This window comes from Amphiura filiformis, chromosome 8, assembly GCF_039555335.1.
Source record: "Amphiura filiformis chromosome 8, Afil_fr2py, whole genome shotgun sequence".
In the NCBI taxonomy this organism is placed as follows: Eukaryota; Metazoa; Echinodermata; class Ophiuroidea; order Amphilepidida; family Amphiuridae; genus Amphiura; species Amphiura filiformis.
The window spans coordinates 63,995,212-64,018,854 of NC_092635.1; the positions used below are offsets into that span (position 1 = coordinate 63,995,212).

The 23,643-nt window shown below is 40.1% G+C and overlaps 1 protein-coding gene across 1 annotated transcript in view; it reads right to left on the minus strand.

The window, feature by feature from the left end:
• Positions 1-23,643, minus strand: part of LOC140159659 (uncharacterized) — a 125,774-nt gene that overhangs the window by 15,075 nt on the left and 87,056 nt on the right. Inside the window, exons 8-14 of the mRNA XM_072183154.1 lie at positions 22,523-22,595; positions 20,699-20,931; positions 19,753-19,840; positions 15,511-16,134; positions 6,635-6,838; positions 3,103-3,321; positions 327-508 (exon numbers count right to left, since the gene is read on the minus strand). Of these exons, the coding sequence (XP_072039255.1) occupies positions 327-508; positions 3,103-3,321; positions 6,635-6,838; positions 15,511-16,134; positions 19,753-19,840; positions 20,699-20,931; positions 22,523-22,595 (1,623 nt within the window). The remainder of the gene's footprint in view (positions 1-326; positions 509-3,102; positions 3,322-6,634; positions 6,839-15,510; positions 16,135-19,752; positions 19,841-20,698; positions 20,932-22,522; positions 22,596-23,643) is intronic.

The following is a 23,643-nucleotide window of genomic DNA, read 5'->3' on the forward strand; positions in this document are numbered from 1 at the left end:
ACCGAAATGAGTAACATGTAATTGAGAAAACAAATGGACATAGCTAGTTCTGGCTCTAAGCCCTCGAAACTTTGTACTTGAGAGCATGTACTTCATGTGTGGACATGAACTCTCTCTTAAGCAGCTGTAATTCGTTTAACTGAATACCTCGACAAGCAATGATCCACACCAAAGGCTCCATTTGAAAAAGCAATATGTACCCCCTAGTTTATGATCCCGGCATTCCCTAGGGAGGTCAGGAAATGAACTGAATTAAATCCCCAATAAATAAATAAATTAGCATGTGTCCTTCATGGACCAACCTGGGTAAACAAACAAATACTCACCATGCTCCCAGATGAAGAGAATGCTATTCCTCCCCAGTAGTCATCGGGTATCTTTGACATTACTGTGAATGTTATATCTCCTGTTTCTTCATCAAATGAGTAAGTCACTTTGTAGTCACAACTGTCACCCATACAGTTAGCAGGGAATTTATATTCCCCACCACAAGTTGGTCCAGTATCAACTGTAAAAAGCAATCAATCAATTAATTATTCAATCATCAATCAATCAATTGATCAGTCAGTGTCAAATCAAATCATTCGTTTATTCTAATACCCCTCATTTTGGCGTAGGGGAAGGAAAGAAGTGGAAAAGAGGTGGAAATTCTCATGCTTTTACTAAAAAGTGCACAATGCTTGAGCTTAGCAGCTGTACTATTGGTACTGTTACGGTTAAAGGCACATTTCATGATCGACAATATCATCCCCCATCCCTGATTTATTCCAAACTTATACAAGTAGGCCTATAGGGGCCTATAGTATATACAAGTACACCAAATCTTTCTGGTGTTAGATTTAGTTGCCTAAATGGAAAAAGTTGAATTTGATTTGCCTCCAAGCAAATTTTCATTTCTCTTTTTTTGTTGGACCCATAGTTTCAATCATGTTTAAGATATTTAGTTCGTTTTATATACCAGTTCTAAATGAAAGTTTTAAAAAGTTTATCACTAGGATCCACAACATACTCATCTATCAGGACACATTTCTTTAACCCCAATACAGTTGCACATTCATTGAATGACCCAAAATTTGGGTATACAAACTCATACTCCGCAACTTGAGGTCAAATTTTGCTCTATGATTGTTTAATTGAGGTTATTGAACTATGGCATTGGGATGTGGCCATTGAGGTCCATAGTGTATGTACTCTTGTATTACTACTTCTTTAATGTTGTTTCTGTAATATAAAACAAACTGAAGAGGGCATCAAGAGATTTCAGGAAAACCCTGGCACGATTTTCACTTTGTATACGCTACACAAAAATGCTAATGTTAAATACAAATAATTTACAAACATATCAAAATAAAAAAAGTCCTAAAAATAATTATCACAAAATACTCCTTCAATCATCAGTCAAATCAATTTATCAAGCATCAAGTCAAACCAGTTTTCATAGTAAGGGACCGTTCACAAACACTTGTAAGGGGGGCCTGATGCAAAAGGGGGCCCTGAAAATTTTTGACCCTCCTAAGGGGGGCCTTGAAAAAAATGACCACAAATTTTCCTGGAAAAATTAAGTTTATATGCTTTTCTATGGGGTTGACGCATAATTTTCATGTCAAAAAGGGGGGGGGGGCCTGAAATTTTTGAGGTCTGTTAAGGGGGGGGGCCCGAAAAATTTTTGTGATGAAATTATTTTGCATCAGGTCCCCCCTTACAAGTGTTTGTGAACAGTCCCTAAATGACTAGTCGTGCATAAATATTGTATAATTCCACGGGCCTGCAGTCCGCGTAGTATGCACAGTGCTTTCGGGCGCGTTCATTGTTTTTGCGGGTTTTGCTTGCTATTTCACACATTTTTCGGGGCTTGTGCATTATAGACGCATCAACATCTCAGTACATATTTTGTACAATTTCACTCCCAACAAGTAATACGCATTTATTAACCTATAAATAGTAATCAATAAATTAGAACCAACATGGTGTAAACATAAATTGGGAACCAAGTTTGGCATACTGGATTTTGTTCAGCCATGTGTGCTACCATATCATTATGAATTGAATATATGAATACAAAACCCACCCAAGTCCATACTTTGGTCAAATTGAGTTAAGCATGGGAATTTGTTGCTATACATAGGCCTGTTATATGTATGAAAGAACAACTCAAATTCATCCTCTGTGTCAATTGAGCATGTGAAAAATAGCATGTATGAAAGAATCACCCAAGTCCAGGATTTGAGTCTTGCAACACATTGATTGAAATCCAGTATGTATAAAATTCCACTTGTAACACATGCATTGCTGGAGAGTGACTTTTGAAAACAAAAAGGATTTAATCAAGGAAAGTGGTTTATATTACATGGCAGTATCCTTATCAACATTATACATACACGTGTGCATTATTTTGTATCATCTTACTAATAGTAATTTCATTCCAACATTGTTGTCTTTGTATATGATTCAAAAAACCCAGCATTTAAAATGAACCCCACGAAGTCACTGAAATGCTAATCGTCATACCTAATAGAGTTTAACCCACTCATTTGCACGTAAAACTTACCATATTGACCAGGTAAATCTAACTGAAGGAATTAAAATGATACACAGGTTTTGTCTCAAAATCACTTCCCATGGACTTGGGTGGGTTTTGAATTCATGTCTTCAATTCGGCAGACGGCCGAATCCGGATTTGTCTTTTTGATAAATTCATGTTACGCATGAATTATTTTGAATTGGGGAACAAGCTCTAGATGGCAGCGTATCAATTTTCCAACAGTGTTCAGCGTGGTAAGTAAGCGAAAGAGGGCGGCATAGAGAGTTAGCTAATGTTGCAGTGCGCAGTACGGTCGACGATTATCACCAAAAATGATATGCTACCCTCAAGCGGCATGCCAAATTCATAATTATAAGTTACATGTTAATAAGTTTATTTTATAAATTTTGTGTTTTTGGTATTTTTTTGTATCATCCATTCTTTTGATCATGTGTTTATTTTTGCATATCATATCGGGCACTACGAAACCTCAGATATTGATGATCCTTAAATATATTATTTATGAAATCAATCAATTGATTATTGTGATAACTTTGCATGTAATGATATTGATAACTTACCCGATGTATAAAGAGCAAGTCCTTTAAATTGGCCCCGATTATTTGGGCTTGTGCCATGATATTTTACTTCGAAACGTGGGTAAAACAACATATCCTTGACTGTCATGGCTTCAATACCACTACTTGGTGAGTGGTAATAGTTGCAGTACTCTTGGCCATGTGCCCAGATGACATGCATGGGTTCATCCTTGTTAATGCTGTGATCAGTCTGGTGCATAGCTGCAGGTGTGAGGAAAAAATGATAAACATGCTCTTTTTTATAGTTTTTTTACAAAAGTAGTGTATGTCATTGGTGGTATTTACCAATAAATGCCAATATTTCACACCCGATTAGTTGTGCCAAACATTCAAATTTACTAGCATTCCAAGTACTTGCAATGCAAAATTATGAAACATGATCTTCATTGTACTAATATGGCATATAACTTGTTAGTTCTTGTTTATAGGTCTGTCACACTACGACGGACTGGATCAACGTACATCACCGAATACAAAAATATTTTATTCGGTGGAAAAATCACCAGTACGGCAGAAGATTCGGTGGGATTTTGGGTCCGATTCCCGTTCGTCTCTCTATGCGTTGTGGCCGCTAATAATCCTGCAGGCGTCTTATATCCGATCGTTCAACGTCCGACAAATGACCGGATTTGGGGTCCGATTTGCGTTCGCTTTCTATGCGTTGTGACCGCTAATAATCCTGCAGGCGTCTTATATTCGATCGTTCAACGTCCGACAAATGACCGGATTTGGGGGTCAACGTCCGACAAATGTCCGGATTTGGGGGTCCGATTCCCGTTCGTCTCTCTATGCGTTGTGGCCGCTAATAATCCTGCAGGCGTTTTATATTCAATCGTTCAACGTCCAACAAATGACCGGCGTATCCGTGGCATGTGGCACCAACAGGGACGTCCACCATATCAGAAAAGTGGGGGAGGAGAGGGTGTTTGAGAGGGTTGTTGACCCCTTAGAGGCAGTGACGTAGCAAGCACTTTTTGAGAGGGTGAACAAATTGGGGAAAGACAACTTTTAAGGGGGAAAACTTTGACGAAAATTGTCAAATATTGGCTAATAAGTACAAAAGGGCTACAAATCTGATATATCAGGGCAACCAGCGTCCGGGGGCAATAGAGGTGAGAAACCTTTGGACAATGAAGGCCCAATTGAAGCCATTTGTCATTTTTTAGATCACTTTTAGCACTATTATTGGGTACTATTTTAGTTTGAAACAGCTGCAAATTGGTGAAACGAAAGCCTAATTGAAGCCATTGAAAAGTTTTCACCATTATTGTATAATATAATATAAACAATTGTTTTAAAAATAACACGTGGATGTCCATAGCATAAGCAAAAAGGAAGACTTGTCCATTTTTCAAAATGAAGGTCCAATTGAAGCCATTTGCATGGGGACTGTAGGGCCTATTTACATTATTAGGCCTAGGCCTATTGTGTAAAAATTTAGTTTTAAAAATGGAAAATTTGGAAAATTGTTTTTGGTGCATCATTTTTACACTATTATTGCCTTAAACAAAAAACAAAGAAGGCCCGAACTGAATGTGCAAAATTAAAAATGTTACACTGATCCACTGACACTTAGATATAAGACTTCAGACTCGTAATTTCAGGTAAAGCATGCATGGATTGATATGTTAAAGTCAGTAATAGACATAAGTCCGTCTTAAGTACTGACTTTGGTGACATAATGTCACGGGCCCTACATATCGACGGGGGCGGCAGTAATTTTCACAGGCTTTTGGGCCAAGGAACCACATTTAAGCACTGCCTATAATAATCACAGGCCTATACTTTTAGGCTTACTATATACTATCCTGGGCCTACTCAATAACGTACAATTTAACCTTTTCCATGTTTTCTCTTTTTTTTTCTTTCTTGTCAATCACTAAAACTGGTAGGAATTTGATATTGCGTCCTCTACCCTTCAGAAAGTGCCCCTCCCTCAATACTACTTACATGCATAGGCCTACTAAATTACGTGCAATTTAACTTTTTTCTCTTCTCTTCTCTCTTCAATTTTTCTCACTTTCTTTTCTTTTTCTCTCCTTTCCCCCTTTTTTCTACTTGTCAGTCACTAAAGTACTGGGGGAAATATGATATTGCGTCACACACCCTTCAGAAAGCCCCCCCATGATCGATTCACATGTTCGCCATAGGCCTACATCCGGCACAAGCGCCTGCAAAACCTTGCAAACACCTGCGGTATATAAGCGAAAGAATAACGAACAAACCCAGGGTATATATACAGAACAGTACGAACACACATCGGACAACTTCCGAACATGTGTATTCGGTACCTCCGTTCAAGTTTTGTGCATGCACAAAACTTGAAACGCTTCTGTCGACGGACTAAACAAACATCACCTAACACGTAAACGCATTTGGCGGATAATAGCAGGACATATGAAGAACATAACACGAACATTGACGAACACTAACGGATTTGCTAAAATACCATCCGTTTCTTATACGGAAGACCGATCCGGTGTAGTGTGACACTAACACGGTCTGGGTCAACGTACATCACCGAATGCAAAAATATGCTATCCGGTGGTAAAGGCCTCACATGAACGTATTTGCAGCGAACACGGGCCGAGTGCAACGAACAAAGAACGAACATGAAGCGAAAGGAGAGCGAACAAACTCCGCAATATGCAGCACCATACGGACACACATCGGATAAATACCGAACATATGTATTCGGTACACTCCGTTCAAGTTTTGTGCATGCACAAAACTTGCCGACGGACTTAACGAACATCACCTAACACGAAACGCATTTGGCGGATGATAGCAGGACATACAAAGAACATAAAACAATCATTGACGAACAACAACGGATTTACTAAAATACCATCCGTTTCTTGTACGGAAGACCTATTCGGTGTAGTGTGACAGCTCTGTTACTTTACCTCTGAAATATTGTATTTTCTGCATTTCATATTTTGATACTTCTTTTGTTTAAGTGAATGAATTGAGTCAGATTGCTCGTATTGCATAGCCTAATTAAGATAAACAAAAAAAAAAAAACATAATAAATTGTGCCTTAGTATAGAATATTTTGCAACTAGTTGCTTTTAGTGATTTTCTCCAAAATTGTTATTTTTACACTAAATCTGTGTTTATAATATCTGTTGACTTCTTGTTTTGAAAAATGTATACTTTTATGATGTGTTGTGTGTTAATTAAGAAGGCGACCAAGCAAAATCAGTCGGAACTCGGAAAAATTAAATTTTCAGTTTATACCATAGTAAAATGCATTTTCATAGCTGGATTTTGCAGAAAACCCAATAGAAATTGAAAAACCAGTTCTAAAGATATGAGCAATTAAAGAGTTTCCAAAACAACAGGAAATATTTCATTTGTTTGGCTATATCTCAAAATCAATATATCCGAGTTCCGACTGATTTTACTTGATCGCATCACAAATGCCATCTAATAATAATAATAAGTTACGGCACGTTTAATACATACATGTCTGAGAGTGCACAGCTGCTTGTAAGAACTTATACCAACTTACATTTCAATTTCTTCCTAAACACAAGTCTTGTCTTCTCCCCAAACTGTATGCCAGCTGCCGCCGTCAAATCACCCATGCCTCCCCAAAATGTATCCAATCTAGGCGTGGATCTATCCCGTGTATAGTAGTCAGCAACGTGAGAGTAAGAATTCATTACTTTGCCAATTACTATATCGGTGCAGTCCATTGCATGGAACTCATCACCTGCACACATAAATATATGAAATCAGAGTTCCTTTAGCAGTATAGTACAATCACTGAACGATATTAATTTTGGCACACATGCGACATAGAATTTCATCAAATGCATCCCCTTCCCCCAATACAATGTTGATCAATGCCATGTCGGCAACAGACCAGTAAGACCCCTCAAAATTATTGGGGTGGGGAAGAGTGGCATTAAGAGGGGAGTGTCTGCTTCAAATACATGGCAGACCTGTGTAAATTGGATGTGAGGTTGTTTGATGGTCATTTGAAACAGAACATGCAAATGTGCAATTTTGTTGATTGTAGCTTGCAATTGCCATGGACAAGAAACTAACTGCAAATTGACACAGTTTGACACAAGCAGGGAACAAGTAAAACTAGAAACCACTTGTGTTTGAGCAAACACGAATATCTATGCCCGTGACCCCACCCCTTAACCAAGCACTCCCCATGCAAAAGTTACTGACCAACATGTGAAAGCCCTTGTTATAAACTTTAATTGATATAAGTATCAATCATCCTCATAGCACCTAAAATTAAGAAGCGCCCAATTGGGCGCCAAATCCAAAAGTTGGTGACCACCATGTGGAAGCCCTTGTTATAAACTTTAATTGATATAAGTATTATCCCCATAGCACATTAAATATAAAAGCGCCCAATTGGGCGCCAAATCAAAGTTGGTGACCATTATATGGAAGCCCTTTTTATAAGCTTTAATTGATATAAGAATCATCCTCATAGCACTTAAAATATTTAAAAAAGCGCCCAATTGGGCTATAAAATCTAAAAAACTGGTGACCACCCCTTGGTCACCCCTTACAAACCGTGACAACCCTTAACCCTCCTAACACCCATTAACCAACCATACTCCATGTCCCACAATGACAGCCTTTTGAGGTGGTCCAAGGCACCAATATCAAAATGCCTACACATTCCCTTTTAAGGATATTTTTGTTAAGTGATCAATTTCCTTGACGTACGATTCGGGCCGTTATCATTGCAAACACAGGTAGCTAACAAAACGCTACCTATTGCGTTATACTGTGTTAATAGGTTGTACCTAGTTTGCTTTTTAAAGCCTTTGAACTTTGACCTCTGGGGTTGTGGCTACCATAGAATACATCTAGGGTCATGGGCCATCATTGTACCAAGTATGAACCCTGAGGGCGCTGTAGTTCTTGAGCTAGAGCTGTTTGAAATTTTACACATATTGCTCCCTGTAGCCCATGACCTTTGACCTCTGGGGTCGATGTTAATTCAGGAAATATCTAAGGGTCATGGGCCATCATTGTACCAAGCATGAACCCTGAGGGTGCTATAGTTCTTTAGCTAAAGCGGTTTTAAAAAATTACACATATTGCTCCCTGTAGCCTGTGACCTTTGACCTCTGGGGTCGTGGCTACCATAAGTTACTTCTGGAGGTCATGGGCCATCATTATACTAAGTATGAACCCTGAGGGCGCTGTAGTTCTTGAGCTAGAGCTGTTTGAAATTTTACACATATTGCCCCCTGTAGCCCATGACCTTTGACCTCTGGGGTCGAGGTACTCTAGGATGATGCTAAGGGCCATGGGCCATCAGTATACCAAGTTTGGGCCCAGAGGCTGCTTTGGTTCTTGAGCTAGAGGGTGCAAAAAGTGATCTTGAAGAAGAAGAAGAAGAAGAAGAAGAAGAACTAGAAACCACAGTTGTGTTTGACCAAACACGAATATCTATGCCCGTGGCCCACACTCTCTCTAACACCCCACCAGACCATCACTCTCTTATACTCCACCAGACACTCACTCGCTCTAAAACACCACCAGACTGGACCACACTCTCTCTAATACCCCACCAGACCCTCACTCTCTCTTATACTCCACCAGACACTCACTCGCTCTAAAACACCATCAGGCTGACCCATACTCTCTCTAATGCCCCACCAAGCCATCACTCTCTCTTATACTCCACCAGACACTCACTAGCTCTAATACACCACCAGACTGGCACACACTCTTTCTAATACCCCACCAGACCCTCACTCTCTCTTATACGCCACCAGACACTCACTCGCTCTAAAACACCACCAGGCTGACCAAACTCTCTCTAATACCCCACCCAGCCATCACTCTCTCTTATACTCCACCAGACACTCACTCGCTCTAAAACACCAACAGGCTGACCCATACTCTCTCTACTACCCCACCAAGCCTTCACTCTCTCTTATACTCCACCAGACACTCACTCGCTCTAAAACACCAACAGGCTGACCCATACTCTCTCTAATACCCCACCAAGCCTTCACTCTCTCTTATACTCCACCAGACACTCACTCGCTCTAAAACACCACCAGGCTGACCCCAACTCTCTCTAATACCCCACCCAGCCATCACTCTCTCTTATACTCCACCAGACACTCACTAGCTCTAAAACACCCCGAGATTGGCGCACTCTTTCTAATACCCCACCAGACCCTCACTCTCTCTTATACGCCACCAGACACTCACTCGCTCTAAAACACCACCAGGCTGACCCAAACTCTCTCTAATACCCCACCCAGCCATCACTCTCTTATACTCCACCAGACACTCACTCGCTCTAAAACACCAACAGGCTGACCCATACTCTCTCTAATACCCCACCAAGCCTTCACTCTCTCTTATACTCCACCAGACACTCACTCGTTCTAAAAACACCAACAGGCTGACCCATACTCTCTCTAATACCCCACCAAGCCTTCACTCTCTCTTATACTCCACCAGACACTCACTCGCTCTAAAAACACCACCAGGCTGACCCCAACTCTCTCTAATACCCCACCCAGCCATCACTCTCTCTTATACTCCATCAGACCCTCACTCTCTCTGAAACACTACCAGACTGGAGAATACCCCTTTAATCCCAAAACATTGTGTCCCTTTAAGCGGTTAAAACCTCTTAACCCCATTGTACGTCTTGAAGCGGTTAAAACCTCTTAACCCCATTGTACGTCTTGACGTATATTTGAAGCCTTCATCATTGCAAATACAGGTAGCTACCAAAATGCTACCTATTGCGATACACTGTGTTAACCGGTCGTACCTATTTTGCTTTTTAAAGCATATGAACTTTGACCTCTGGGGTTGCGGCTAGCATAGCATACTTCTAGGGTCATAGGCCATCATTGTACCAAGTATGAACGCTGAGGGCGCTATAGTAGTTGAGCTAGAGCTGTTTTAAATTTTCCACATATTGCCCCCTTTAGCCCATGACCTTTGACCTTTGGGGTGGGGGTACCCTAGGATGTATCTAGGGGTCATGGGCCATCATTGTACCAAGTATGGGCCCAGGGGCTACTTTAGTTCCTGAGCTAGAGGGGTGCAAAGGACTGATCTTGAGAAGAAGGAGAAGGAGAACTAGAAACCACAGTTGTGTTTGACCAAACACGAATATCTATGCCCGTGATGACCACACCTAACCACCTTCCCCTATTCAAAAACGAAAACTTGGTGAGCACCATGTGAAACCCCTTGTTTTAAACTTTCATTTGATATACATGTAATGCTCATAACACTAGACTGGCCCACACTCTCTCTAATACCCTACCAAGCCTTCCCTCCCATTTATACCCCACCAGACCCTCACTCTCTCTAAAACACCACCAGACTTGACCACACTCTCTCTGATACCCCACCAGACCCTCACGCTCTCTTATACTCCACCAGACACTCACTCGCTCTAAAACACCACCAGGCTGACCCAAACTCTCTCTAATACCCCACCCAGCCATCACTCTCTTATACTCCACCAGACACTCACTCGCTCTAAAACACCACCAGACTGACCCATACTCTCTCTAATACCCTACCAAGCCTTCACTCTCTCTTATACCTCATCAGACCATCAATCTCTCTAAAACACCACCAGACTGGACCACACTCTCTCTAGATCCCCACCAGACCCTCACTCTCTCTTATACTCCACCATACACTCACTCGCTCTAAAACACCACCAAGCTGACCCAAACTCTCTCTAATACCCCACCCAGCCATCACTCTTTCTTATACTCCACCAGACACTCACTAGCTCTAAAACACCACCAGACTGGCCCACACTCTCTCTAATACCCCACCAGACCCTCACTCTCTCTTATACTCCACCAGACACTCACTCGCTCTAAAACACCAACAGGCTGACCCATACTCTCTCTAATACCCCACCAAGCCTACACTCTCTCTTATACTCCACCAGACACTCACTCGCTCTAAAACACCAACAGGCTGACCCATACTCTCTAATACCCCACCAAGCCTTCTCTCTCTTATACTCCACCAGACACTCACTCGCTCTAAAACACCAACAGGCTGACCCATACTCTCTAATACCCCACCAAGCCTTCACTCTCTCTTATACTCCACCAGACACTCACTCGCTCTAAAACACCACCAGACTGACCCAAACTCTCTCTAATATCCCACCCAGCCATCATTCTCTCTTATACTCCACCAGACACTCACTAGCTCTAAAACACCACCAGACTGGACCACACTCTCTCTAATACCCCACCAGACCCTCACTCTCTCTTATACTCCACCAGACATAGCACCTAAAATAAAAAAGCGCCCAATTGGGCGCCAAATCCAAAAGTTGGTAACCATTATGTGGAAGCCCTTTTTATAAGCTTTAATTGATATAAGTATCATCCTCATAGCACTTAAAATAAAAAAGCGCCCAATTGGGCGCCAAATCTATAAAAACTGGTGACCACCCCCTTACAAACTGTGACAACCCTTAACCCTCCTAACACCCATTAACCAACCATACGCCATGTCCCACAATGACAACCTTTTGAGGTGGTCCAAGGCACTAATATCAAAAAGCCTACACATTCCCTTTTAAGGGAATTTTTGTGATCAATTTCCTTGACGTGCGATTCAGGCCGTTATCATTGCAAATACAGGTAGCTACCAAAATGCTACCTATTGCGATACACTGTGTTAACGGTCGTACCTATTTTGCTTTTTAGAGCATATGAACTTTGACCTCTGGGGTTGCGGCTAGCATAGCATACTTCTAGGGTCATAGGCCATCATTGTACCAAGTATGAACCCTGAGGGCGCTATAGTAGTTGAGCTAGAGCTGTTTGAAATTTTACACATATTGCCCCCTGTAGCCCATGACCTTTGACCTTTGGGGTCGGGGGTACCCTAGGATGTATCTAGAGGTCATGGGCCATCATTGTACCAAGTATGGGCCCAGGGGCTACTTTAGTTCCTGAGCTAGAGGGGTGCAAAGGACTGATCTTGAGAAGAAGGAGAAGGAGAAGGAGAAGGAGAAGTCGAAGACTAAACACAACAAATACAATATCTATGCCCGTTACACGGGCATAGATAACTAGAAACCACTTGTGTTTGACCAAACACGAATATCTATGCCCGTGACCCCACCCCTTAACCAAGCACTCCCCATGCAAAAGTTACTGACCAACATGTGAAAGCCCTTGTTATAAACTTTAATTGATATAAGTATCATCCTCATAGCACCTAAAATTGAAAAGCGCCCAATTGGGCGCCAAATCAAAAGTTGGTGACCACCATGTGGAAGCCCTTGTTATAAACTTTAATTGATATAAAGTATTATCCCCATAGCACCTTAAATATAAAAGCGCCCAATTGTGCGCCAAATCCAAAAGTTGGTGACCATTATGTGGAAGCCCTTTTATAAGCTTTAATTGATATAAGTATCATCCTCATAGCACTTAAAATATATAAAAAAGCGCCCAATTGGGCGCCAAATCTAAAAAAACTGGTGACCACCCCCTTGGTCACCCCCTTACAAACCGTGACAACCCTTAACCCTCCTAACACCCATTAACCAACCATACTCATACTCATAGCACCTAAAATAAAAAAGCGCCCAATTGGGTGCCAAATCCAAAAGTTGATGACTACCATGTGAAAGCCCTTGTTATAAACTTTAATTGATATAAGTATCATCCTCATAGCACCTAAAATAACAAAGCGCCCAATTGGGCGCCAAATCCAAAAGTTGGTGACCACCATGTGAAAGCCCTTGTTATAAACTTTAATTGATATAAGTATCATCCTCATAGCACCTAAAATAAAAAAAGCGCCCAAATTGGGCGCCAAATCCAACAGTTGGTGACCACCATGTGGAAGCCCTTGTTATAAACTTTAATTGATATAAGTATCATCTTCATAGCACCTAAAATTAAAAAAAGCGCCCAATTGGGCGCCAAATCCAAAAGTTGGTGACCACCATGTGAAAGCCCTTGTTATAAACTCTAATTGATACAAGTATCATCCCCATAGCACCTAAAATTAAATAAGCGCCCAATTGGGCGCCAAATCCAACAGTTGGTGACCACCATGTGAAAGCCCTTGTTATAAACTTTAATTGATATAAGTATCATCCTCATAGCACCTAAAATAAAAAAGCGCCCAATTGGGCGCCAAATCCAAAAGTTGGTGACTACCATGTGAAAGCCCTTGTTATAAACTTTAATTGATATAAGTATCATCCTCATAGCACCTAAAATAACAAAGCGCCCAATTGGGCGCCAAATCCAAAAGTTGGTGACCACCATGTGAAAGCCCTTGTTATAAACTTTAATTGATATAAGTATCATCCTCATAGCACCTAAAATAAAAAAGCGCCCAATTGGGCGAGAAAATCCAACAGTTGGTGACCACCATGTGGAAGCCCTTGTTATAAACTTTAATTGATATAAGTATCATCTTCATAGCACCTAAAATTTAAAAAAGCGCCCAATTGGGCGCCAAATCCAAAACTTGGTGACCACCATGTGAAAGCCCTTGTTATAAACTCTAATTGATACAAGTATCATCCCCATAGCACCTAAAATTAAATAAGCGCCCAATTGGGCGCCAAATCCAACAGTTGGTGACCACCATGTGAAAGCCCTTGTTATAAACTTTAATTGATATAAGTATCATCCTCATAGCACCTAAAATAACAAAGCGCCCAATTGGGCGCCAAATCCAAAAGTTGGTGACCACCATGTGAAAGCCCTTGTTATAAACTTTAATTGATATAAGTATCATCCTCATAGCACCTAAAATAAAAAAAACGCCCAATTGGGCGCCAAATCCAACAGTTGGTGACCACCATGTGGAAGCCCTTGTTATAAACTTTAATTGATATAAGTATCATCCTCATAGCACCTTAAATAAAAAAGCGCCCAATTGGGCGCCAAATCCAAAAGTTGGTGACCATTATGTGAATGAAAGCCCTTGTTATAAACTTTAATCGATATAAGTATCATCCTCATAGCACTTAAAATTTTAAAAAAGCGCCCAATTGGGCGCCAAATCTCAAAAAACTGGTGACCACCCCCTTGGTCACCCCTTACAAACCGTGACAACCCTTAACCATCCTAACACCCATTAACCAACCACACGCCATGTCCCACAATGACAGCCTTTTGAGGTGGTCCAAAGCACAATCCCGGCACCAATATCAAAATGCCTACACATTCCCTTTTAAGGTAATTTTCGTCAAGTGATCAATTTCCTTGACGTACGATTCGGGCCGTTATCACTGCAAACACAGGTAGCTAACAAAACGCTACCTATTGCGCTAACCTGTGTTAATAGGTTGTACCTAGTTTGCTTTTTAAAGCCTTTGAACGTTGACCTCTGAGGTTGCGGCTATAGCACTGAATACATCTAGGGTCATGGGCCATCATTGTACCAAGTATGAACCCTGAGGGCGCTGTAGTTCTTAAGCTAGAGCTGTTTGAAATTTTACACATATTGCTCCCTGTAGCCCATGACCTTTGACCTCTGGGGTCGATGTTAATGCAGGAAATATCTAGGGTCATGGGCCATCATTGTACCAAGCATGAACCCTGAGGGCGCTATAGTTCTTTAGCTAAAGCGGTTTAAAAAAATTACACATATTGCTCCCTGTAGCCTGTGACCTTTGACCTCTGGGGTCGTGGCTACCATAAGTTACTTCTAGAGGTCATGGGCCATCATTATACTAAGTATGAACCCTGAGGGCGCTGTAGTTCTTGAGCTAGAGCTGTTTGAAATTTGTGCCTTTGACCTCTGGGGTCGATGTTAATTCAGGAAATATCTAAGGGTCATGGGCCATCATTGTACCAAGCATGAACCCTGAGGGCGCTATAGTTCTTTAGCTAAAGCGGTTTAAAAAATTACACATATTGCTCCCTGTAGCCTGTGACCTTTGACCTCTGGGGTCGTGGCTACCATAAGTTACTTCTAGAGGTCATGGGCCATCATTATACTAAGTATGAACCCTGAGGGCGCTGTAGTTCTTGAGCTAGAGCTGTTTGAAATTTTACACATATTGCCCCCTGTAGCCGATGACCTTTGACCTCTGGGGTCGGGGTACCCTAGGATGATGCTAAGGGTCATGGGCCATCAGTATACCAAGTTTGGGCCCCGAGGCTACTTTGGTTCTTGAGCTAGAGGGGTGCAAAAAGTGATCTTGAGAAGAAGAAGAAGGAGGAGGAGAAGGAGAAGACTAAACACAACAAATACAATATCTATGCCACCGTTCCACGGGCATAGATAAGGAGAAGGAGAAGACTAAACAGAACAAAGACAATATCTATGCCACCATTCCACGGGCATAGATAAGTAGACATTGGTCACTTGAGTCAGTTTTGCTAATTTTGATATAATGTAATTTGAGAACATTACCACGATTGCTGCCAGTACCACTGCCTGTACCAGGATTTGGTTCTGGTTCAGTCTCTGCTGAGGGTGCTGGTTCAGTCTCTGCAGAGGGTTCTGTTTCTGGTTCAGTCTCTAGTGTGGGTTCTGTTTCTGGTTCAGTCTCTGGTTCTGTTTCTGGTTCAGTCTCTGCTGTGGGTTCTGTTTCTGGTTCAGTCTCTGGTTCTGTTTCTGGTTCAGTCTCTGTTGTGGGTTCTGTTTCTGGTTCAGTCTCTGGTTCTGTTTCTGGTTCAGTCTCTGGTTCTGTTTCTGGTTCAGTCTCTAGTGTGGGTTCTGTTTCTGGTTCATTCTCTGGTTCTGTTTCTGGTTCAGTCTCTGGTTCTGTTTCTGGTTCAGTCTCTGTTGTGGGTTCTGTTTCTGGTTCAGTCTCTGGTTCTGTTTCTGGTTCAGTCTCTGGTTCTGTTTCTGGTTCAGTCTCTGTTGTGGGTTCTGTTTCTGGTTCAGTCTCTGGTTCTGTTTCTGGTTCAGTCTCTGGTTCTGTTTCTGGTTCAGTCTCTAGTGTGGGTTCTGTTTCTGGTTCAGTCTCTGGTTCTGTTTCTGGTTCAGTCTCTGCTGTGGGTTCTGTTTCTGGTTCAGTCTCTGCTGAAGGTTCTGGTTGTCCACCAGGCAAAATGGTAAAAATTTACATAACATAATGAATATGTTAACATGTATATATGTGATTTGATCAACCAAAATCAGTCTGAAGTTTTCAGTTTCTTATTGGATTGTATTGTAACAAGCATTTGCAAAGCTATATTTTGCAGAAAATCCCATTGAAACTGGACAACTAGTTCAAAAGATATACTATCCACATACCAAGTTTAAAGTTGATCGGTTACTGCGTTGGAGCTGCAGAGTGGATTAATGAATTTGCTTCTGCCCGGACAACCAGGCAGCCAAACAAACAAACAGGCAATCATCTGGATGATAACATAAGCCCACAGAATTAAAGACAGAGAATCGGAACTCGGCCGCCATCTTGATATAGACATGGAGCAAAAATTGTGGGTATTCGGTTTCCTTCGGAATGCACTCGAGGCGATTGGTCACGCAAGCGCGACATGGATGAAGGACACATTTGAGAGACGCACTTGATGTGACCTGCACGTGACTACCAAGACGCTTCAGATGAGACGCAGAATTGTTTTCGTTCGTCTCCGTCCACCGTTGGCAAGGCCTCGAATACCCCCAATTTTCTTCCCATAGCTGACGGCGCGATTGTACGTGGCGGTATAGGGAGTCCTGATTCTCCTTCTCTAATTCTGTGCATAAGCCCCACATATGTGTGGGGGCCAAACATATGTGTGGGGGCCAATAAATATTACTTTGTTAAGCAGTATTCACACTTTTTTATTGTACGTACAATATTGTATGCAACATATCTACGTTGTTTAATCTATTGCCATTCTATTTCCAGTAATGTTTTTACGTCATCAAATATTCGTTAGAACTTAAAAGTTCTAACGAATGTCTAACGAATGTTTGATGACGTAAAATCGATAATATATTTCTACTAGATATTACATGTAACATATTATCGAATTTTCGTCATCAAACATTCGTTAGACATTACTTAAACATTACTGGAAATAGAATGGCAATAGATTAAATAACATAGATATGTTGCATACAATATTGTACGTACAATACTCGGAGTCTGTGGAGCGCTTTAGGCTATATCTTAAAATCAATATTTCCCACATCCCACTGATTTTGCTTGATCACATCACAAAATAGCTAAATATTCTAAATTACTTTATGTTAGATACACAGGTTTCAAATACATGTGTACAGTGTTAGAATATGGCCTAACATAAGTGAAAATTGCTGCAGGCCTGCTGATATACTATCCCTCAGCCAAGAAATTTTGCTACCAACAGTGGCGGCACCAGGAATTTTTTTGGAGCGGGGGATGGAGAATGGGAGTGAGGGTGAAAATCAACAACTTTTGCTGAAAATTACCGCAAAAAGTGGACATTTTTTGCAATTTTGGGGGAAACAGGGGGGCAAGAGTTCTGACTGGGGGCATTTGCCCCTCATGCCCCCCGATGGCGGTGCCACTGGCTACCAAAGTCAGCAAAAAGGGGACTCATTGCTAACTTCAACATCAATCCTCCCCTGCTCCCAATTTCCTGGCACCAATATTAAAGGCCCATTCAGTGATTTGCTCATCCGGACGATCGTAAAAATCATCAAAATTTTGATTGTCATAGATATGCTAACATAGCCTGTGAGTGGTTCAGCCGAAAGCCGAGTAAAAATAAGACATTTTACACGAATCTGTAATTTAGATACTGACAGTATCTAAATTAGCTACATGTATTTGAATGGGGCTTAAACTTCAACAGTACTGCCTTTTTCTTTGTTTTTAGCCAAATTTGTCATTTCAAAAATACCAATGATAATTTGAATGACCTATTCTTCACTTTTAAGCAATTTATAAACAATTTTATTTTTTTACACTTGCGCTGAGATCACTGAATGGGTCTTTAAGATTGGCAATTTGCATGTCTGGAATCTTAGAAAACGTCACATGATTGTGGACCAGTATAACATCAAAAATCTGCAAACTCTAAAGGTGGTATTCCAGGGATTAACTTATGTTAATGGAACATCACATTAACTTCATACTATACCCATATAAGTAGCATGAAATACTATCATACAAAAAAATATGCATATTAATAAGTTAATTAGCCAAACAAGTCATATTTTGTAGAAAATGTAGCTCATGAACTGAACATCGTATGAAGCTCATTGAGGTGTCAAATGAAAGCTCTTTCTAAGATCTGTGTTATAAACCTCTTTGCACAGCCTAGAGTGGGTGAGGGTATCCACTGCCTGTGAAAAACCAAAATTGTGTGGAATGGTCAATTTTCAAAATTTTTCATTCTAGTCACTTGAATATTCTGTAATGTTTTCAAATTGAGGTTTATAACACTAGTGAGGAAGCAAGATGAAAACCCATGAGCATTTTCTGCTGAAAGTAAGCCACCTATATGGATACCTTTAGAGGGTCATAGAGAAAAAACATTTTGCCAAAAATCTAGTCTTGTAGGGGGTGTTTTATGGCTCTTTTTCAAAATGACTGACAAAAATATCAAAAATGCCCAAAACAGGCTTGATTGAACGATATTTTTGTGATGAAAGCACACCATATGTCTCGATAATATATATGGAGTCTCATCAGAGCAACACAAAATTTTGTTGACACTTTGGCAAATTTAACATTGCCTCTTATTGGTCAATGTGATATCTTCACTTTATTCACCAATCACAATGGAGCTTTGCAAATAATTCACCACAATTTATTTGTGTGGTAAAATTATTCTAACAATGTTGTTGATTGGTCCAATTGAAAATGAAAACTTTTTTCACAAATTTCCACCAAAGTCCACCCCAATGTCAAAAAGAAATTTATGCCAGTCAGAGCCGGATTTACTATTGGGCCAGTTGCATGTTCCTTTTTAGCCCAAAACACCATGTTTGGGACCAAAATATGGTAAAATTGCAAACTTCTGTGCTCTTTGCGCGCAATGGCCCTTTACATAGCAACATTCACATTCATTTTGGACTAAAATTGTCTGAAATATAAAAATGTGTGCGATTTGCGCACAAATGTCTTAGTAAAATCAGAACAAAATATGCTCATCTCCGCCACTGCCAATCTTATAGTAGGCTCCCTATTTGTAAATCAAAACTTGGTTACTTGAGTGCACATGCCTTCCTTACAGTGAGTTTGGGGGCCTCCAAATTTTGGTCCCCAAAAAGAACTTTATGATTGAAAAAAAATTTTGCTTCGAGGAGTAAAAAAAATTGCCTCGCCAAGGTGTTGAAATTTTTTTTTTTTTTGCTTCACCAAGGTGCGAAATTTTTTTTTTGCTTCATGGAGGTGCTAAAAAAAATTGTCCCAACCCCAACTACCTAGCCCCCCTTATCTAATGGTGCATCCCTAACATTGTGTGTTATCTGACTGTCAAGTGGGACAGATAGCTTCCTCAAGTGATCTCGGAGAGAGGAGCTTACGGTCAACATAGAAGACTATTTGGAAAACACTAGCATAGGAGCTAGGATAGTGGAAACATGGTATTCAGGACTTGGAATGAGACTGCGGTAGACCAGATTTCCCCTTGTGTAGACAGGATCTTGGACATCGCCAACTCGAATGATCCTTGAAAGTATTGGGTTTTCCATAACACAAATAAAATCTGCACATTTTAAGATTACCTGTGCATATCCATTGATCATTGTATCCATCTGGCACGGAAGCATCTATAACATCAATACCAGATTGACGACGACGACGGCGTCTTCCCTGTAGTGTGAAAATATGAGGCATGATATACAGTAACACAGAATATTAATGGCTGCTTTTTAGTTCAGGCATGGGGAAAACTTGGGGGTATTCTTATTTTACTCGGAATGCATTCAGAACTACTCCCCATTTCAGCACTAATAAAAATACAGCACTAATTCATTGGGATTAAAAAACTATTATCCTGTTTTGTCAAATGAAACATAGCTAAATCCTAATCCTTTAGTTAGTCCTAACTAGCAATAAAAGTCAAAGTTTAATATTTGGCCAATTTTTGGAAATAAGGTCCAAAAACATGCGATTTTAGGGTGTTTTTTGTATGCTGTGACAATCAAGCCCAAAGACTTGTACTAAGACTAATTTCAGTTTATGCATTCTAATTTTTGGAAGAGACGTGTTTCATTCTTATAACCAACCATTTAATTAAAGTAACACAAAAAAGTGAAAATTAGAGCAAAATTTGGGCATATACTCAATATTTTGAATGCTTAGACTTGTTCCAAGTCATTGATTTTTGTAACTCGATTGTCAGAAAACATGCCAAAATTGGCTCTTGTTTCAAGAAATTAGTAAACTTTTTCTTTTATCTCCAGATAGGACTAAATGAATGACTAGGATTGAGCTATGTTTTATTTGGCAGAACTTGATAATATTTTTTTAATCCCAACATCGTTAGAATAATTTCACCATGCAAAACAATTGGGGTGAATTGTTTGCAAAGCTCCATATTTCTGATTGGTGATTAAAGTGAAGATGTCATGTAATTGACCAATCAGTGACAATGTTAGATCAGCAGATAGTGCTCAGGGGGTTAATGATTGAGCTAACAAAAGTTTCTAAATTTACATAAGGATTTACCGGAGTAGGTGTGGATTCTAGCTCTGGTTCACCCTCTGCTGCAGGTTCAGATGTGCCTTCTGGTTCTGGTTCACCCTCTGCTGCAGGTTCAGCAGTGCCTTCAGGTTCACCTTCTGCTTCAGGTTCAGGTGTGGATTCTGGTTCTGATTCTGGTTCACCTGATGGTGCAACCACTGGTTCATCTCCACCAGATTTATATGGTACAGGCCAATTTCGACAGGTTGCATCCAGACCTATATACAAAGAATGTAACAACTTATCCTTGGATAATTTATCAACAAATCTCTTTCTTCATCATTTAGCAAAGGTTTGTGTTATACGTGGGTCGGTCAGTATGTAATCAAAGTTGACTTGTGACCCCACATATGGATTATTTTCATGGCATTTCTCTATGATCACATAGACATTCTACCTTTGTCTTTCAAACAACACATGTAAAAATGATATCATACACTTGATTACGTAACAGCATTAGCATAAAATCAATGGTCTACAGTCACTGGATGAAAATGAAGTACTCAGGTTTTTATTTTCGCGAATTTCGTGAGTGGACATAAAATTGCGAAAATAAAAACTCGTGAAAATAACCTTTTGCATTAGGTTTCTACTGTATCAATATCAAAACCGCGAAATTTAATTCTCGCGCAATTGACAAAATCTTCAAAATCGCGAAAATATCTATATACGTACTGTGTGTTATGAACGTTGTGTATGCGTTCGACTACTAATTCCATCGTAATAATAAAACGCCGGTTCCATCGCTTTATTCAAAATCTCGGATTTTGACAAAACTACAGCACCTATTTTTGCAGGGTATGTTGGTTTAAGTACAGTATAATCATGTAAAAAAATAAATTAAAAAAAAAACGGTGAGGGCGTCCTCCTCAGCAAATGTTATAATATGGCTTTAAGTTGTTGAATTTCAAAGACATCCCATTTCAACCTAATTTGAATGACAAGTCTCATATTATATTAAACGCAGACCCAGGACCTAGTGTTTATTCCTGCCCAAAACTAGACTTGGGTAGCATGTTATTTTTTCTGCTTTCAGACGTTTTAAACATGTGCCTTTGCTGTAATTTAAGAGGCCCGTCTTTTTTGCATGATTTGGCAGTGCCCCTAGTCTATTGATTTTATGCTAATGCTGTTACGTTATCAAGTATATGGTATCATTCATACATATGTGACATGATCAAGGGGAATGAGTCGCAGGTCAACAATTTTCAATTAGAAGTTTTTTACATCATTTTCTGGCAGTGTACGAATGCTACATTTTGATGCACACCCATCAAAATCAGACATCTGGTTACCAAGTTATGAGCAATTTATCAATGGCTGAAAACAATATAAAACAAAAGAATTTGTACTCTGTTTTTGCCAATATCTCAAAAACAATATTAGCAACATCCAACTCATTCCCCTTGACCATGTCACATCATTGCATACTGACTGACCCTCATAATACTTCCCCATCTGGAAATTTAATTTGCCCTAACTGCTTATCTTATTATAATGTGTACTCAAACATCTACCAGTCAGTTGGACGGTTTTGATAGCCCAACAGAAAAATTTGGTTGGGCACTCAATTCTTCTGTTACCACCTTTTGCACCATTAACCCCTTGAGCACTACCTGCCGATCTAACATTGCCTCTAATTGGTCAATGACATGATATCTTTACTTAAATCACCAATCAGAATGGAGCTTTGCAAATAATTCACCCCAATTTTCTTGGTGAAATTATTCTAACAATGTTGCTGATTAGTCCAGAAAACTTCTTTTTGGCCAATCGGCAGGCAGTTCTCATGGGGTTCATAAGTCTTACCCATAGGTCGCCAACCAAGGGCCATCCAAGTGCTTCCTGTGATGTCCATAACTACCTCAATCTCTTCCAAATCCTGTGAAGATCAAAATAACAATTAATTCAGGTGGTGAGCGCCACTAATTCTCTATAAATTCAGTACATTTCCTTTGTCAACCATGTAATTAAATGGGATTATTTTGAAATTTGAAAATGCTTAAAATATCACAAACAAGCTATAAAACTGTTGGGGTTTGATAATGAACCCCACAAAACTAACTGAGTGTATGGAAAATGCCATACGGCTGAGCAGTTTTGCCATCTCTCTCTCTCTCTATCACTCAGGCACTCACCGCCTGAATTAATTGTTCTAGTTCAATGTTAAATTAGTTTGTAAGAGCTGATTGGTCATGTGCTATCTTCAAACAGGAAATAAACTATAGTGTGTTGTGGCAACACAATGAAGATAGCATTAAATGTCAATACACACAGCTATCTACTGAAGATAGCATCAAATGAACTCGATGCACACAGCTATCTACTGAAGATAGCATCAAATGAATGCAATGCACACAGCTATCTACTGAAGATAGCATCAAATGAACTCAACGTACACAGGTATCTACTGAAGATAGCATCAAATGATCTCAATGTACACAGCTATCTACTAAAGATAGCATCAAATGAACTTAATTCATACAGTTATTTACTGAAGATAGCATCAAATGAAATCAATACATACAGCTATCTACATTTTATAGCTATCAAACCAACTGCTACTGATGATAGCATCAAATGATCTCAATGTAGGCAGCTATCTACTAAAGACAGCATCAAATGAACTCACTGCACACAGCTATCTACTAAAGACAGCATCAAATGAACTCAATGCACACAGCTATCTACATTTTATAGCTATCAAACCAACTGCTACTGATGATAGCATCAAATGAACTTAATTCATACAGTTATTTACTAAAGACAGCATCAAATGAACTCACTGCACACAGCTATCTACTAAAGATAGCATCAAATGAATTCAATGCACACAGCTATCTACTGAAGATAGCATCAAATGAATGCAATGCACACAGCTATCTACTGAAGATAGCATCAAATGAACTCAATGCACACAGCTATCTACT